The sequence below is a fragment of the Elgaria multicarinata genome, chromosome 8 (genome assembly GCF_023053635.1).
Source record: "Elgaria multicarinata webbii isolate HBS135686 ecotype San Diego chromosome 8, rElgMul1.1.pri, whole genome shotgun sequence".
NCBI lineage: Eukaryota > Metazoa > Chordata > Lepidosauria > Squamata > Anguidae > Elgaria > Elgaria multicarinata.
This window is the reverse complement of record NC_086178.1, coordinates 33,223,192-33,240,875: the sequence shown is the minus strand read 5'-3', so window position 1 is coordinate 33,240,875 and position 17,684 is coordinate 33,223,192. Positions and strand designations below refer to the sequence as shown.

The 17,684-nt window shown below is 43.2% G+C and overlaps 1 protein-coding gene across 1 annotated transcript; it reads right to left on the bottom strand.

Moving 5' to 3' along the window:
- Window positions 1–1,607: 1,607 nt before the first annotated feature.
- PFN2 (profilin 2) lies at window positions 1,608–8,262 on the bottom strand. The gene is made up of 3 exons (XM_063132076.1): window positions 7,955–8,262; window positions 4,928–5,120; window positions 1,608–3,644 (listed from the first exon to the last, which is right to left on the bottom strand). The coding sequence occupies exons 1-3, from the start codon at window positions 8,084–8,086 to the stop codon at window positions 3,547–3,549; spliced, it is 423 nt and encodes a 140-aa protein (XP_062988146.1). The 5' UTR covers window positions 8,087–8,262; the 3' UTR covers window positions 1,608–3,546.
- Between the last annotated feature and the right edge of the window lie 9,422 nt (window positions 8,263–17,684).

The following is a 17,684-nucleotide window of genomic DNA, read 5'->3' as shown; positions in this document are numbered from 1 at the left end:
TGTAGCTGTCCCATGAGCACTAGGGGGTGTTATGGAGCAGATCACAACCCTCCTTGATTCCGAGACACAAGCCAACAATGGGGAGGGGGGAGCTATACCATCCCTGGAGCTGACGTAAGTTATTTTCACTCACACTGGGGAAAAATGCAAAGGAAAATTAAAAGAAAAATCAACGAAGGAAAAAAAAAACTGAAAAAGGTAAAAAGCTGCTCCCACTCATTAAGCAGGGCTAAGTGAATGGACTTTCCTTTGCCATGGATTCCTTCGCCCCAGACCTCTATAGGATCACTCTACTACTGACTAAAAAGGAGCCTGGATTAAAGACATACACAAAACAAATGCATATAAAAACTGCAGACAACAAGCACTAACTTGAGAACCTCCCCTCTCTCCAGAGGGAATGCTACCTCCAAGTAATGCCTGTTACAACACATGTGTTCATCTAAAGACAAAAAGGTGTATGTGGGGGTTTGCTTCAGAACTATTTCCATATGCAAATTTAATCAACTGTTTGTAAGAATCAATTAGGATTCTTAATCAGGGAACAGTCCTATTAAAACAAAGCAAAACAATTCATAAGACCACTTCAAGAATATTCAAGATGTGGTAATTTTCCCAGCCCTGCTTTAACATGCATTATGAAGTAGTTCCAGATTTTCTGTAACACTACAAGACTGGTATCAGGACACGTAATTGCAGACCATACACACGAGTTCAGTCCATCCTGTTAAATCACCGTGGAGAAAACAAAACCAACAAGAATTATACAGAATTATGAGAGAGCTGAGATGAAGATTTGTAATCTAGCTTTTGTCTATGGTAAATTGCCTCCAAATGCTATGGAGATATGAGTTAAACCCATATCTCTGTAGTACTGCTCTGCATCAATAAAGGATTGCACCATGATGACTGCATGTACAACTGCAATTCTTCCTTCCAAATAGCTCTGGGGCAACAAGGAAGAAAAACCTCCATATGCATTTTTCACAACTACTTTGGACTAGAGAGAGGCTAAATTATATACCAGAAATACATCTAGAATGGCCTTACAGCAATTTGGAGGAACAAATGGAAGAAAGAGGGGAAACCCACAGAATTTTGCTTTCAAAGATCCTTTAAATAGGCATAGCTAGAGGGAATGGCAGCCTATAGTTTTCTCCTTTACACGAGAAAGCATTCAGCAGAGACAACACCTTTCTAGGTAACTCTCACTCAAGCAATAACCTTGTCTAGGTTTTTGTTTTGCTATGTTACCGAAGGTATTCATTTTGCTTCAGGGTACTCCCTGTAACATGTAGATCTTAAGTCTTAACTGGTATAAGAATGTCTCAAGCTTTACTACTGAAAGCTAGTGAAGTAATTTCACAGCCCAAGTAGTAATATTTATAATGCTGAACCTATAAAGAGCTACACTCAAAGTCATATGCCAAAGTAGACCATTATGATCAATGAGCTGTTCTGAAATAATACAAGCCATGGCCCAGGAATGTCTAACACAGCATTTCATCCATCCCCACCAGTCAAGTCACTATGAGGTGCTATAACATGACAAATCTTCAGAAGGGGGGGCGGGGAGAATCAGAACCACATAACACACTAACTCATACTTTTATTTGGTTGGAATAAATTTATTTCATCTGTCTGTAAACAAGGTGTTTAATAGTTATGGCATTTTTTGAAATGCATATTAAATCAGATGAGTTAGACTGTATCCCAGATGTAACAAAGTGCAGGGAAATAAATGGACAAATCAGCAACAAGAATTTGTTTTAAGTCTGTACATTATCCACAAGGCCTGAACAATAGAAGCAAAATACTAGAGTGTCCCTAAAGTAGTGCCATTCAGAAGAAGCCATTCTTGTCAGTTAAAATCCATCTCACAATAGCAACAGTTCCATTTTTTTTAAAACATTAGTATGGCACAGAATACATATTAAAAATTTATCACAAGACAGCCAACTCAGTTATTCCAACCAAGACCTTCTCCCATTTTCTCTTTTGTATACAGAGTTCTGCAGTTCTCTTTTAAATGAACATACAAGTTAGTACCGTGCTCAAACTGACAATTTGGTTACACATGTTTCAGATGACTAGTGCACAAGGCAGTTACTCCACAATTTCTGCAGCAAGGGCATGGCAGGCCAAATGAAGATTAGATTTAAAATGGTGTTTGTTTCAACTGCTTTATCATACAACTACCAACCTTCAAAACATACATTGGTATCAGAGCAGTAAGTCTTATTTCCCAGTTAATGATCTGACAAACCGATGTCAGTCTATGCTACCTGTATAGCTGAAAGTGGTAGTTTGTTGACAGAGACACTGCAGTTTCATGTAAAACCCAAGCTGCAAATCAAAATTGGTCCTATGAAAAAATGAAACCGGACACACTCCAGATGGTTACACTGGGATATCGAAGTCCATGATGGCAGCCTTTTTACAGTTCAACTACAGAACAGGAGCTGGCAAAAAATAATAATATACGTGCCTGAGCTATTGCAGTGATGGAATGTCCCTGGGGATTCATTCAAGATGGTGATGGCGGTGGTAAGGTGAGGGGAGAAGTGCATCGGCACCTTTTCATAGTTTTGCAGTTACCCTTTTAAAAGCAGGATGTGCTTCAGACACCATGAAGAGTTTTGCAAGTCTACACAGAAGAGCAACAACAAAACTAGAGCAACACTTGTAACAGCTTTCAAGCGGCAAATTGGTTAAACAAACCAGGCACTGTATTTTTTAAAAAATGTATATATAGATAGAAGATGGAAGCAAAAAAAAAAAAAAGGAGTGGATGAGAGATGAGGACAAGGGGGAGGAAAGTAGAGATATGCATGCACTTTTTCCCTCCCAACCATGCTCTACAAAAGGAAGACTAATGAGCTGTGTAAATGCTCAAAGTGCTGAAGAGGCATTGATCAATCTGGATTGTACGATCGGCACCTTATTTCATTTAATTTAAATTGGTTTAGTTCTCATGTCACATTAATTGCTAAGACAAAGCAAAGCCTGGACTTGGCATGATTCTCCTCTCAAGGCTTCAACGTATCATGCATATCATCTTTGTGTTGCAATAGATGGTGCCAGATACAGAACATGGATACAACAGTGATTAACATACAAACAAAAAGGGTAACTGGAGCCATGACGTTAGGGAAAAGATGTGTAAATAAATCGCCATCTATCGGCTGACAGTACTCTGAACACAAGAGGGTGGTGATGAAGACAGTTGCTATGTGGATGGGGAGAGGCTGCTTAGATGTCAGACCTCCTCAGGTATAAACCCAGTTCATTAGCTTTCTTGTTGAGTGTCCCTCCACGGACACCTTTCCTTTCCCATGACCATAACCAATGCTGGAGTACACAAGGAAACAAGGATGAACAGAATTAAAGAAAGAGTAACACCTTTCCCCACCAACAGAGGAATACAAAGGAGACACAGGTTCATACCCCATCACCCTGCATTGCTAATAAAGTTTCCACAATGTAGCTTTCTGCCAGGAAAGTTTAATAGCAATTTTCCCTAATACTTAACAGTCTGCCTAGCAACTAGAACCCAGAGTCTCTCAAGTATTTTGCCATTGAGTATGCCTTCTTATTCAATCCGCCTCCATGGACCCCTTCTTTGCCCATTACAAAGACCAAGACTGAAAGAGAAAAGAAAAGAAGTTTTACAAAGGAGTGTGTTAGACAAGGAACTATTCCAAGTTTTAATAAAGCAGTGCAATAAACATATTCAAATACTGCATATTTGAAGTTATCTACCTAGCATTACTGTCTTGTTTTGAACATAAATCTTTTTAAAATAGATTTTATATGAAAAAATGTTTAGCAGACACATATGCTAAATATGACCAAACCTTTCTGTTTTTAATAAGAATCATGGAGCATATTTTGGGCCAGAAACTTCTGGCTACATCTCCTTGCAAGTTAAACAAAACAGATGGCAGCACACGTTACGATACAGAATTTATAGCTGGAATAAATGGAATGAGCTCATTGCATCATCTTCACTTGGTCCAATAGTTTGGCAGTCAAGACTTGTTCACAGTTCAAAAAGTAACCCAGATGTATTTATGGCAAAAAAGCAGAGTCAGGAAGACCTTTAGCAATATAATCATATGCATGTACAGTTACTTGCCAGCAGGTGTCACTAAAATGTATACTAGTTCTGAGCTCAGGACAATTTTATATTCTCAGAGTATATTAGTATCCATTTATAGATACATCTATCTCTTCTGTATGAGCTGAACCCTTAAAATAGATTTGCCTCAAAGCAACTTGCAATTAAAGTTAGCCCAGTCCAAAAGGCAAATTTTTCATCTAAGGAAGAAATCAAAAACATAGATAACGGTTAGTTTAAAGAAAATGTTTTTCATGAATTAACTTGGTACCCTAACAATTGGCTGTTCCAAAAGAATACTGTATAGGATCAGGTTGTTCGAGAAGCTTCCTTTAGAACACCATCCAGCATGCATTTCATAGTTATGGAAGAAATGCATAACACTTAGACAAGCTGTTTGTCTGCCATCTTGAAGTCTGAGGCTGAAAAGCAACATATATTCTTAGTTTATAAAGTGATCTATGATGTTATTGGAATAACTCTTGAGCTGAACAGGAGTTATCTATGCACTATTTAGCTAAGCAATAAGATGTACATATTCCCCTAATTCCACATTATGTTCCAAAAATTAGATGATCTAGCTTGCATTTTAGTCTACCTGGAACTATTCATTTCAATTGCCAAGTCATTTACATCCTAAATGCCTGGCCTTAAGCATGGCATTCTATTCTCCACAAAGTTAAGACTGGATCATTTCATAGACAGATATGTTGGGCAGATCAACCAAGGTAATTTAAGGCCTGCATGTTTTCTACTATTTAAAAAACAAAAACACCAGATCAAATACTAGTGGAATTTCACGCTTACCTCGACCAGCTCTGCCTACAGCAACATTATACGTTGGCTCGCCACCTTGGCTCTTTGTCCTGATGTCCATTGTACAGTCACCATCCACATAGAGGCTATCTCTGATCACAGAGCACTTCTTCCCACCAAGAGTTAGACCATTGGTGAAGAAACCCTCACGGTCTTTTCCTACAATCATATCTATTTCTGCAGGCTGTTAAGAAGAGAAGTCCAGAGAGTTTAAAATCAAGCTCTCATACTCAGCTTTTGAAGAATCTATATACACACTGAACTCAATGTAATAGTAACAAGGGAACTGTAATCTAGCAGAAAGAACAAAAGTGGCTCCAAGGACTCATCCTTGGAAGTCTGCTGCTATATAAGGTTAATGAAATAGTTTTGAGTGATGAAGAATGATACCCAAGTACAACCACCACCTAGGTTTTTATTAAGTATACAATACATCAGAAAGCACCAACTTTAGAGTGATTATACATTTATGAACATATGTTTGAGGGAGAGAAGATTAACAGAAGTTATAAGGCTTCATGCTGTCTGTAGAACACTTTCTATTATGTGCCATGCAACTCGAGCTTTAAGGCAGAAGGCACGAGCCTATTAAATGCATGATGGACACAAAATGCAGAATAACCTCTCAATGACTTATATCAATGGGCTGTATGAAGGTTTCAGGAACACTATTAAGCCATGGTCTTACAATAAAATGTGCTGAAGATTGTTCCCACTGCTATATATTCCTGCTATTTCCCAAGCAAATTACAAAGTCTGTATTTCAGCTACTCCAAGGCTAACGAGGCCATTCAGATAGAAAATGTATAAGCCTTGCTGAACCCCAAAAACTGGTTTTGGGAGTGCAATGCTACACAAGCATGGGGTTTAATGAAACAATTCAGTATGTAGCAGCAGTTGGGAGACAGAGGGAGCGGTCTGGCTACATATTAGCCCCTTTTCTCTGGGTTAATATGTGTTCATACAGTATAGGGCTTAGGAATGGGAAAAGGCAGCCTGGCAGGAAAACATGTTCCCCAACACAGTATGATGGAAAAGGCGTCTCCTTTCCAGTAGAACTGCAGAGTCATAGCAGGCCCCAGCTATTCCCAACCACAAGACAGGAGTCGACCCACCAATATCATAGCACCAGAGACTCTAGCTCAGCAGCTACCAAGGGCACTGCTTTTAACCCATTCCTATGCCTATTGCAGATAGGACAAGGCTAAGCCATGTTTTAACACTGGCCATACCCATGGCAGAAACTTCGGAATCATTCTGAAGAGAGAGCACTGACAAAAGGGGAGAAGAGTGCCTTTTAGTAGGAGGGAACTTCATTTTCAGTATGGTCTGCCTATGTACATAAGCAGCCAGAATGGCATTTTGGAGGGGGAAAGGGTAAAGATAGCCAGTCACCATCCCAACTGAAATACAAGATCAAATGCACTGGCAATGAAAGTGGGAAGCTCTGTAAGCACTTACATAAACCCAATATACATTTCAGTACTCCCTGCCTGCAGAAACGATCCAGCTGGGTCAAGCAAGGGAACACACAATATGGAACCTTCTTACAGGGATTCCCCCCTCCCCCTCCCTTTTTATAAGCTCTACCTCTATTTACCAGAACAGTTTCTGGCACGCATAAGCATAAAGGGTGGGGTGAGAAGGTAGGGAGGATAAAAGACAAGGAGAAAGACTGCAGTGCAGAATCAGGGGTGATTAATATCTCGGGAGAGAAGAGAGAAAGAGAGGGGTTAAAAAAAACAGCGGCAGTGCGCCATCTTGGAAATGAAAAACATGGAGCCAGCGGCGAGGAATGGATTCACAAAAGCCTCCTACGCTAGATTCGCAAATCCCTCCCCAGCAGTGCGGACCAGAGCTAAGGGAATCCTACGCAAAGCCTCTCCAAGAACCATGCATTCACCCCGCCTTTCCCCGTACCCGGCCTTTTCCCTCCTCGTCGTCCCGCTGTATTGCCATCTATTGCTTAGCTCAACACCGGCAATTAAGCAGCCCCCATACAAAATGGTCCCCCAAGGAGCTTCGCCTCGGGCCTTGGGAAACTGGGGAGCCTGAAACTGGGGAGGCAGCCCCAAAGTAGTCTTGCAGTAAGGGAACTAACACGCGAGGCTTCTCTCTTCCCTCTTGCCTCTCTCAGCCTCCAGATAAAGGGCTTTTTCTTTTATCCTCCTGCCTCCATCGCTACTCAGCAGGGATAAAGAGTGGGTAGCTACCCTACAGCAGAGCCCGGGCCTAATTAGCGCAGGCTGCCTTCTGCCCAGAGGACCCTTCCCATTAAAGGCGCTTTTACGGCCGTCATAAGCTTGGTCGGCGCCCTCGTTGCCATTCACACCTTCACCCCGCTGGGCCTCCCCTGCCATCTCCTTTCCTCGACCCCTTTCCGTGGGGTGTGGGAGTGTGTGGAAGCTGATCAGGGGAGCCAATAGCCGTGGCCAAAAGCGTGTCGTTGAGGGAAGAAGAGAGCAAGCGGCAGCACTTGCACGAGGGCGGCCCCCGCCCCTCACCCGGGATGTCTTGCCTTAGCACCAGTCTTGAAAGCATTTATTTAGAAAATTAAAGGGGGGGGGGAGAGAGCGAGAGAAGACCGAGAAATGCAGGAACAGGGCAGCAGCAGAGGCAGTTCTTCCCACTGGAACCGCGGGAGAAAGAGTCCTCCACACGCGGGGTGTGTGTGTGTGTGCATGCAAGGGATATAAAGAGAGGAAGAGGAGGCGGAGAGAGAGAGAGAGAAAGGGCTGCGTTTGCAATCCCTCGTGGGATTAGGTGCATCTCTGCAACTCTGGTCTCCTACATCTCAGGCTCTATTAACTCCCCTACCACCACCAATCTCAAGCTTAGCCTCCCGCCTCCCTCTCTTCCCGGGGGTTAGTGCGCCCACCCAGTTCTGCCCCTCCTTTTAAGTCAGCGGCTATTCTTCATCATCCCCCCTCCCTTCCCTTCCTCCAAGGAACCCAATGGCTTCTCTGCTCGCCCCCTCCCCTCCCCTCTTCTTCCCGGGCCCCGCTCGCCTTCCCTTACCGTAATGCTCTGAAAGATGCCCGCGGCCGTCGCTGCCCAGACGTACTTGGCGTCACAGTAGCCGACAATGGCGGCCTCCTGGCAGCAGCCATCGCACATCAGGTTATCCACGTAGCTCTGCCAGCCTGCCATCTTCGGCTTGCGCCTGGCGGGTTGGGGGGGATAGGGGGAGGAAGCCGGGACTCGTCAGGCAAGGCAGCCGGGCGGGCGGGCAAGGGAAGGAAGGAAGGGAAGGAAGGAGAAGGATGAGAGGGAAGGAGCAGGCAGGCAGCGGCGAGCAGCCCCGCGGCAGGCAAATTCTCTGCCTGACGGATGGAAAGGCGGCGAAGAAGGAAGGGAGCGAGCGAAAAGGCAGGCAGGCAGGCAGGCGGGGGAGGGGACCGAGGGGGTGGGTCCACCTGAGGCGCTTGCGGCGGCGACTGCCGCGATGGCCGCCCGCCTGCTTTTTAATGGCAGCTCCCCACAGGCAGGCAAAGCCGAGGCCACTAGGCAGAGCCCAACCGACCCCGCAGCGACGAACGGCGACAGGAGAGCGCGAGCCGTGGGGGGAAAGGTGGGGGGGGAGAGGGCAGCCAAAGAGTGCGGGCGGCCGCCGCTTGCTCGCTCACTCGCTGCTTTAGCCGCGGAGGCTTCTCTTGCGAGAATCCCTCCGCCACCGGCTGCTGCTGCCGCCGCTACTGTTCGCTACTGGCGTTGGGCGGAGGGATACGTTGCGCTGGCGTAGTCCTAGTGCAAGGCGCGAGGGGAGAGCGCGCGCGCGCGCCAGAAAGGAGGAGGGGGACTCGCTGCTGCTGCTGCTGTTGTTATTAGTGGGGACTGCTGGACACCAGCTGGCGCCTTCTTCGCTATGGCCGCGCGTGTGGGCTTCGGCGGGTGAGGATTCGTGGCAGCTGCTGAGCAAGGGTATGTGCGTGGGGTGGAAGAGGGGAGAGAGAAATATTGCACGGCCCCGCTTTCCTTCTGTAGGTCTCAGGCTGCTTCAGCTGGGTTCCCATGTTTTCCTAGACAATTCTCTCCCCACCCCACTTCTTATTTTATTAAGAAGTTTTTTGTTGCCGTTGTTCTCGTTCTTTTGGAAGGGTTTCTCTACCCTTTGACAATCGGACGGCAAGGCAAAATTCAATACCACTTGCTGCTTTTCCCCAGTAGGGTCATATGCAAGTGATGGAGGACACTTCACCTGTTGATTTTTCTGCCTGTCGAGCAGCTGTTAAAGCAGATGAGCCCTGCCCGGCAGCTGGGAAGAAAGGCGTGTTAATATTATTCCGGGTAATAATTACGATTACCATGGGACTAGTGCCAAGGCTGCACTATTGTAGACCAGAATAAGCCCATTTGAACTCTGCAACGCTTGCTGAGGATTGTGCTGTGTAGAAAGATGCTTGCTCCTAGCTTTGCCACGCGTGTGCATGGGGAAGAGAGACTTGTCTGAATTTATTAAGTTGCTTGTGGCACAGGCTAATCTTGTCGACAATATATTGACCTGGAAGTAACTTATTTTAGTGGTAAGTTGGGCTTTAGGTCAGGATTTCTGCCATTCGTTGCAAGCCTTCAACATGTTTACTCAGTCAAATTCAGTTCAATGCCATTTCCTTCCAAGAGCACATAAGGATGCTTCCTAAGGCACTGAATCTGAAGTCATCTCTGAGAACTTCAAAGAGACTGCTTCTAAAGCAAGTCATTTGTAAATGGAAGCCTCTATCAGACTTGACCTTGGGGGAGCTAGGGGTGGCGACAGCCGACAGAAAGCTCTGGCGTGGGCTGGTCCATGAAGTCACGAAGAGTCGGAAGCGACTGAACGAATAAACAACAACAAAATCATCTTCTTGGCTGGGATCACTAGATGGTTATTTGAGCGTACTATAACTTTGGAGCAGAAGAGGGAAAGGTAGCATGCTCCAATGGGTTATGGGTCTTGCTTACTTGTGGAACTTTTCAGTCATATGAAGCACCTCCCAGATGGAAGGACAATCATGGCTTGGGACATTCGGTTTTATCAGTTTTGCTCTAGCTGAAATGTTTCAGCCTGAGTAAGAACCAGCCCAGAATTTTCAATGCTTGTGAAACTTGAAATTGTACGTGGGTTTTGTTTTGGGCACACATTTGGAGAAGAGCATCCATTGAATTACCCCAGAGTAATGTGAATGCCCTCAGCTTCTTACTTTGAAAATGTCAAGAAAATAAACTGAATTATTTGTTACATTTCTTGCCCCACTTTTCCTCAGAGCAGTCCCACAAACAATTATGGTAGACTCTACAGCTCAACAATAACAGTGAGGATTCCTTGGGGGTGAGTGGAATTCCTCCGGGGGATGGGGCTTGGAGGAACCTGAGGAGGCTCCGCATGCCAGATGCAGAACCTCATTGGGCCGGAGGTTCTGCATCCCTGATGTAGAGCAATCCCAGAGAAGATCGCAGCTTTCAGTGAAACTTGGGTGGACTATTTCAGACTAAGTGGCAGGGTGGATAAAAATCAATGATTTTTAATATATCTAGATAGATAGATAGATATCATTTTTTTTAATTTAAATTGGATTTTTTTTAATAAAATGCTTTTTGAGGAAAAATCTAAAGATAGTTTTCTATTTAAGATACATTATAGTCCAAAGGTTATTCATCATGAAATAAGGATTAGTTTTTAATTATGTAGCATGAGGCTGTATATTCATGCAGTGTTTAAATTTTTTGGTAAATGAATTCCATTACTCCATTCACAATGTCATGCTCTTCCAGAGGTTTCTGTAAGATTATTGGGCAGTTTTTCTATCTAGAAGATATTATCATAGATTCTTGGTTTTACAGTTCTCAAAACTGTGAATTTGTGTCTGCAGAGATCACAATCCCATTGTTCCTTTGCAAAATCTATGTACACTAGGGTGACCATATGAAAAGGAGGACAGGGCTCCTGTACCTTTAACAGTTGCATAGAAAAGGGAATTTCAGCAGGTGTCATTTGTATATATGGAGAACCTGGTGAAACTCCCTCTTCATCACAACTGTTAAAGTTCAGGAGCTATACTAGAGTGACCAGATTTAAAAGAGGGCAGGGCACCTGCAGCTTTAACTGTTGTGATGAAGAGGAAATTTCACCAGGTTCCCCATATATACAAATGACATCTGCTGAAATTCACTTTTCAATACATCTGTTAAAGATACAGGAGCCCTGTCCTCCTTTTCTTATGGTCACCCTAAGTGCTAAGTTTCAAAAAAATTAATGAATAGATTGTTGGGAGTGGAATAGATCTGCACAAGAAGCTAAGATTAAAACTAATCTGAAAAGTTGTTATTCTAAAAATTAAACCTTCATCTGGATGTAAATATTAAGATTATACCAGCAAGAATGAGTCTTTGGTAACTCTGAGTTGTGTAAAATATAGCAAGGAAGAGTGCACTTTTGGGGGCACTTTAGTCACATGATTAAATCGAGTCTTTCTGAATAGTGATTTAAATCGTGATTTAAATCATGATGTAAATCAAATTGATTTAAATCAAATCCACCCTGCTAAGTGGGTTGTGCTTTTAATGTTTTGATACTTAGTTGGCAAAGAATCCCATTGAAATTAACAAGATTTATTTCCAAGCCTCAATTCTTTATCAAAGTGATGCATACAGTGGGGTCCCTAAACCATTTAAACTACCATACTGTCTTGTGAGGAGTCCACTTGATGTGATGCTGGGAGCTGCGTCCAAAACCTCAGAGGGCTGCACCTTTTCAGAATTTCATAGAAGTGAGCATATCCGTAGTTAGAACTTTCCCCATCACTGTCCTGAAGTGACAGCAGAAGCCACCAGATTTACAATGCAATCCTGTATCTCTCTCTGCTCAGAAGTCCAATTGAGTTCAATGGAGCTTACTCCCAAGTTAGTAGGTATAGGATTTCAGCCTTAAGAGCTCCTTCTATTCAGCTCTTAAGTGTACAGGGATCTGGTTTAATTTTGGGCTTGGCAACCCTATTTCATAGCACTTGCAATATACTAATTTCTATTAGTTAGCTTTGCGTTGGAAGCATGCTCCAAGATATTGGGCTGTTCTGTCCTGGGCAGTTCTTCTCTCTGAAGATATTTGTCCATTGCTTCTGTTTTCTTCCTAGATCCTTCTCCAGGGCTTATTTCTGGAATCTATTTTTAGTGCCTGTTCACATGGCCTTGAACATGGCAAATAAGAATAAGTTGAGGTACCTTTTCAGTTATGTGGACAAGACCACTGAATAACGCCACCCCACAATGTCTGGAGATAGTGAGCAAACCTAACATCATGGAGTGTGATTTCCAACCAGGCTTGAATTGCTTTTGCCTCTCATTTTGGAAAAACAAAAAAACATAACTACTTGTCTTCCAGAGCTGATCATATATGAGAGGGGAAGATGATTCTCTCCAGATGGTAGATTCTGGGATACCATTAAAGGCTATCCTTTTATTTATTTTTACCACAATGCAGGACCCCACTTGAATTTTCTGCATGAAGCAACAAAACATCCTGAGTTGTTTCTTCCCATCCTCCTAAGTCTCTTTCAAGAATTGTCCAATTATGTAGCTTGTAAATGGATATCTTTGGTATGTTTTGTGCCAGAGTGGGCAACTTGGTGCCTCCCAGATGTTTTGGATGACAACTCCCATAATCCCTGACCATTGGCTATACTGCCTGTGGCTTATGGGAGCTGTAGTCCAAAAAATCTGGAGGGTACCAGGTTCTTTACTCCTGTTCTGTGTTATATCTCATCATGCAACGTCTTTGAGTGCATCACCTAAAATTTAAAAAGCAACGTTACTGACTAAAGCAAATGCAGTCTTTTTTGTCATATTTAATGATCAGATGCAGCTCTTAGTTGAAATTGTCCCTAATCATGAAGCAACATCATAACTGGAGAAACTCAAGTTATTTGGGGATGTTGCTTTCGTTTGGCTATGGATGCCTTGTGTCTACCACTTTTAATAAGGTTCTGAAGGCTGAGTATTAACTACTGAATATTTAGAAGAAGTCACCTGCCTTCAATGCAAAATTGTTGCAATCCTAGTTCAAGGACTTTTCTTAGTGACTTTATAATTAATGGTCTGGGAATACCTGATGATGAAGCATTGGTAAAGTTGAGCAAGTTTGATAAGCACCTGGATGGCAGAGCACTGGAGCCTTAGGCAAGGGAGCTTCCTAAAAGCAGTGTGACATTTAAGTACGTGCACATGAAGCTGCCTTATTGAGTCAGACCACTGGTCCATCTAGCTCAGTATTGTCAACGCCGCTTGGCAGCACACAGTTTCAGGCAGGAGTCTTTTCTCACCTCACAAAGAGATGCCTGGGATTGAACTTGGGATCTTGTGCATGCAAAGTGTGAGCTTTGTCAACCTGGTTTGCACATAATGACAGCCCAGAATTTGTGCTGAGGATGGATTAATGAATTCTGGATTGTCATTATGTGTGAACAGAGAACTGTGCTTTAACCATGAACCTGGGAAGAGAACCCATGATTTGTTTTTGGGTTGCGACTCTGGATTGTTTTAACTATGGGTTGTTATATGTAAACCCAGAACCATGGGTTGTTTTGTTAGGCTACGGCTCAGTTCAGAAAATGCGTTAGTCAAACAGTGTAAAAACTCCACTCAACAGTTGCGTTTTTAAGGGGGTACTCCCCACACAACATGTTCCAATTCCACTTTTGTGTGAATGTGGGCTACCGTGGAGTTGGGTAAAATCCATCATGATGTTTGATTGACAGTTCCTCCACCCTCTCTCCTCCCGATGGTATCCCATCAGCCATTGCTGCAAATAAAACAAACCCGGTGACTCTCCTAGAGCAGCACTCACTCCTTTTGCCGCTCTTGCCAGGGAACTCTCTACCCGGTGGGAAAAGTCAACTCAACGCAATGGAAAACTCCACGCAACACAACAGTTATGCAGGAACTCTCCTCTGCACAGTGTGGATATTCTTCATGGAGTGTTTTCCAAAAAAAACCCCACGCAACAGTGGAGTAAAAACCACCGTGGAGTTCTAAAACAATCGTTGAATAACATGTTGTCTGAATTGAGCGTATAGAGGCAGCAGGCACAAAAAAATTAAAATCAATTTGGCCTCTCTACATGCTAGTATTAAAGCACCGTAAAGGCATTTGAGATACAGGGAGCGAGCAGGCAAAAGAGGAGGGAATCAACCAACCCAGGAATTGAAAAAACAACGTGCAATTTGCATGATCGTCTGACAGACAAATCATGGGTAAACTCTGGTAAGGCAACAACCCATATTCTGGGTTGTGAACCAGGTCTGTTATAGTCCTTCCCAATAATAATGTCGTTTGAGAGTTTTGTAATGTAGTAGGGAAGAATGTGAGCTGGGAAGGTTCATCCTGTCTTCCTCATCTACCATGTGGAGACAGTACTGACGTATCTTAACAGGTTTGTTGTAAGAATTACGAAGATAATAGCTGTCCTTTAAAGGCCGCAAAATAAGCTCAATAGATCTTTTTTTCTTTCAGTTGCTTGCACAGGCATGCACTAGTGATGTGGGTTTTCCAGAAAACTTTGTGTTGGAAAAGTTTCATATGCAACTTCCAGCATTCCTGACCATTGTCCATACTGGCGGGGGCTGATGGGAGTTGGTCCCAAACATTTGGAGGGCACAAAGCTGGGAAAGGCTGCCCTAGAGAGTGATCTGATTAAGCAGGTTTGTTTCACTTGTATTTGGTAAACAATAAAACTATAAAAAAGTACTCCAGGTTAATGTTTTGTCCCAATACACCACAAGCATTTGACCTGAAATATTTGAAGGGGAAAATTAAAACACCCTTAATGTAATTTAAATGCTATAATACATAGACATTTGAATTGGTATATTTATAAACATGTAAAGACAATAACATGTACTTCCCTTACATTGTTTAAGTTTAAGGGGGAAAACAGTACTGAAAATTATTAACACACGAATAGATTTTAGCAGTCCAAAGAACTGTGCATGATATGCTGACACCCACACATCTACAACTTTGAACCTGCCAACCTTGCCCAATATTGTATTTGCAGTTGGCATCCATTCATAGTTACTAACAAACTTATGAAATGGAAAACGTTCCATGGAAAAAGAAAGCAAATTTCCTTCCATAAATTAACCTAGTTTCTGGAGGAAAAATCTACCCCACATCACTGGAATGCACAGAGGCAATGCAAAGGAGCACAGTGGGAAATGAAAAGTCCTTCTCCAATATCATCTGTACGCCGATGATACACAACTATATCTGTCATCTCCGGAACTTTCTCCTGATGTTCACGATCGTATCTCGGCATGTCTTTCAGATATCTCAGCTTGGCTGCTTCATCGTCGCTTGAAGCTTAACATGGCAAAGACTGAATTGCTTGTTTTTCCTCCTAAACCTTCTCCTCATCTCTCATTCTCTCTTACTGTCAATGATGTTACGCTTACTCCGGTCAAGGAAGCTCGTAGCCTTGGCTTTATCTTCGACTCCTCGCTCTCCTTTATTCCTCATATTGAGGCAGTAGCTAAATCTTGTCGATTTTTACTGTATAATATTGCCAGGATTCGATCATTTTTGTCTGTCTCTTCTGCCAAGACGCTTGTTCATGCACTGGTTATTTCACGGTTGGACTACTGCAACCTTCTTCTCTCTGGCCTTCCTTCTTCTCACATCAGCCCGTTGGTTTCTGTTCACCACTCTGCCGCAAAGATCATCTTCTTAGCACGCCGCTCCGACCATGTTACTCCGCTTCTGAAATCTCTTCATTGGCTTCCAATTCACTTCAGAATCCAATATAAACTTCTCCTGTTAACCTTCAAAGCTTTTCACGGTCTAGCTCCTTCCTATCTCTCCTCTCTCATCTCACACTATTGCCCCGCTCGTGCTCTTCGCTCCTCTGATGCCATGTTTCTCGCCTGCCCAAGGGCCTCTACTTCCCTTGCTCGGCTTCGTCCATTTTCGTCTGCTGCCCCTTACGCCTGGAACGCTCTTTCAGAACATTTGAGAACTACAAGTTCAACCACAGCTTTTAAAGCTCAACTAAAAACTTTTCTTTTTCCTAAAGCTTTTAAAACTTGATGTTGTGCAGACTTCTACTGTTACTTTCTACTGTTAGTTTTTCCCTACCCTGTGCCTGCTTACCCTTCCCTGTACCTGTTGGCATTCTCTTCCCCTCCTTATTGTTTTACTATGATTTTATTAGATTGTAAGCCTATGCGGCAGAGTCTTGCTATTTACTGTTTTACTCTGTACAGCACCATGTACATTGATGGTGCTATATAAATAAATAATAATAATAATAATAATAATTATATCCACAGTTGGCCCTCTTCACATGTGCTGTGCAAGTCACTCTTGCTCCAGAGTACTGGTTCACACAATTGCTGCTGCAGCCCACCATAGCTTATTTAAGTCATGGTGGATTGTGGCATGTACTGGCAGCCATTTGAATATTCAAGCTGTTGGGCGGTGGTTGCGGCTTATTGTGTCATCCAAATCTGGTAAGTGTGGGTTGTTGGCATGATTAATAAACCACCTACAACCCATGGGCTGTTTAGCATTGTGAGTGGATGATTAACTACGCCAACAACCCACTTTCACTAGGTTTAGACAACACTATAAACCACAGCGGCCACCTGCTGTGGCTTGAATATTCAAAATGGCTGCTGGCAAGTGTTATAACCTACCATGGCTTAAATAAGCCATCGTGGACTGCAGTGATCAAGCGAAACGGGTCTATGAGTAACTTGCATAGCGCAGAAACAGGGATGGATTCAGTCCCTGGATTCTCCAATTAGAGCTTAGAAAGAGTCTTGTCTGAAAACCTGGAGAGATGCTGCCACTAAATAGTACTGAGCTACATGGACCAACGTTTTGACTCGGTTTAGGCACCTTCCTAGGCACCTATTGAGCCCTGTGGAGCTCTTGGCTTTGTACCTGCAGATAACTGGCTTGAACTCTTTTCATTTATATCCTGCCTTCCTTTTTCAATGTTGTAATTTAAAATATTTAACAAAGTAAAAAAATAAAATTCAGATGGGTCCAAACAGGCCAGTTGGAAGGGGTCTCCCTCACCCTCCATCTCCTGCGGAGTAATGACTGACACTTCTTTGTCTCTTGCCTCCATTCCTGAAAGAGACCGGAGCTGCCGCTCAGTAGAACTGGCAGGATAACTAGCTAGAAGCAGAAATGGAGACTGAACTGTGGACAGAATAGTGAAGTCTAGAAGTTTATTTAAAATCCCACCCAAGGAGTCACCGGAGTCTCAATGATAAGGATAGCTGGAAAGGAAAGGAAAAAGAAGCAATGGAACGGAGAAAGGTATTGGTTTTGGGTGTTCAGAAAAAGAAAAGAAAATGGGATGGAGAAATCCACTAAAAATATTGTCTGAGCCCATTCTACAGAAAGTTCAGGTGGGTGGCTGAGTGGGTGGAGGGGAACAGGCAGAAAACTGGTGGCGATGCCTCAGGATTTATTTCTAATTTGGTATATCAACAAAGTTATTTCAACAATCCTTTGCAAACCCATGCTTCAAGAGGAGGCTTTTAAATCTGTGGTCATGCCACACCTCTGTGTTTGCCATAGTTACAGCTGTTGTGTGTGATGCACTTAAAAAAAACACGAAGAAACTCCTTTGGATGTGTGTTGTGTTTATTCCGGTTATATATTTTTAAAAGCCTTAAAGTATTCACAGTGCCTTTCGAAAGCATGCTTTTGCAAGTGGTGCTGTTCAAGTAACCTAATTCAAGGAGAAAGAAAACATGGCCTGGAA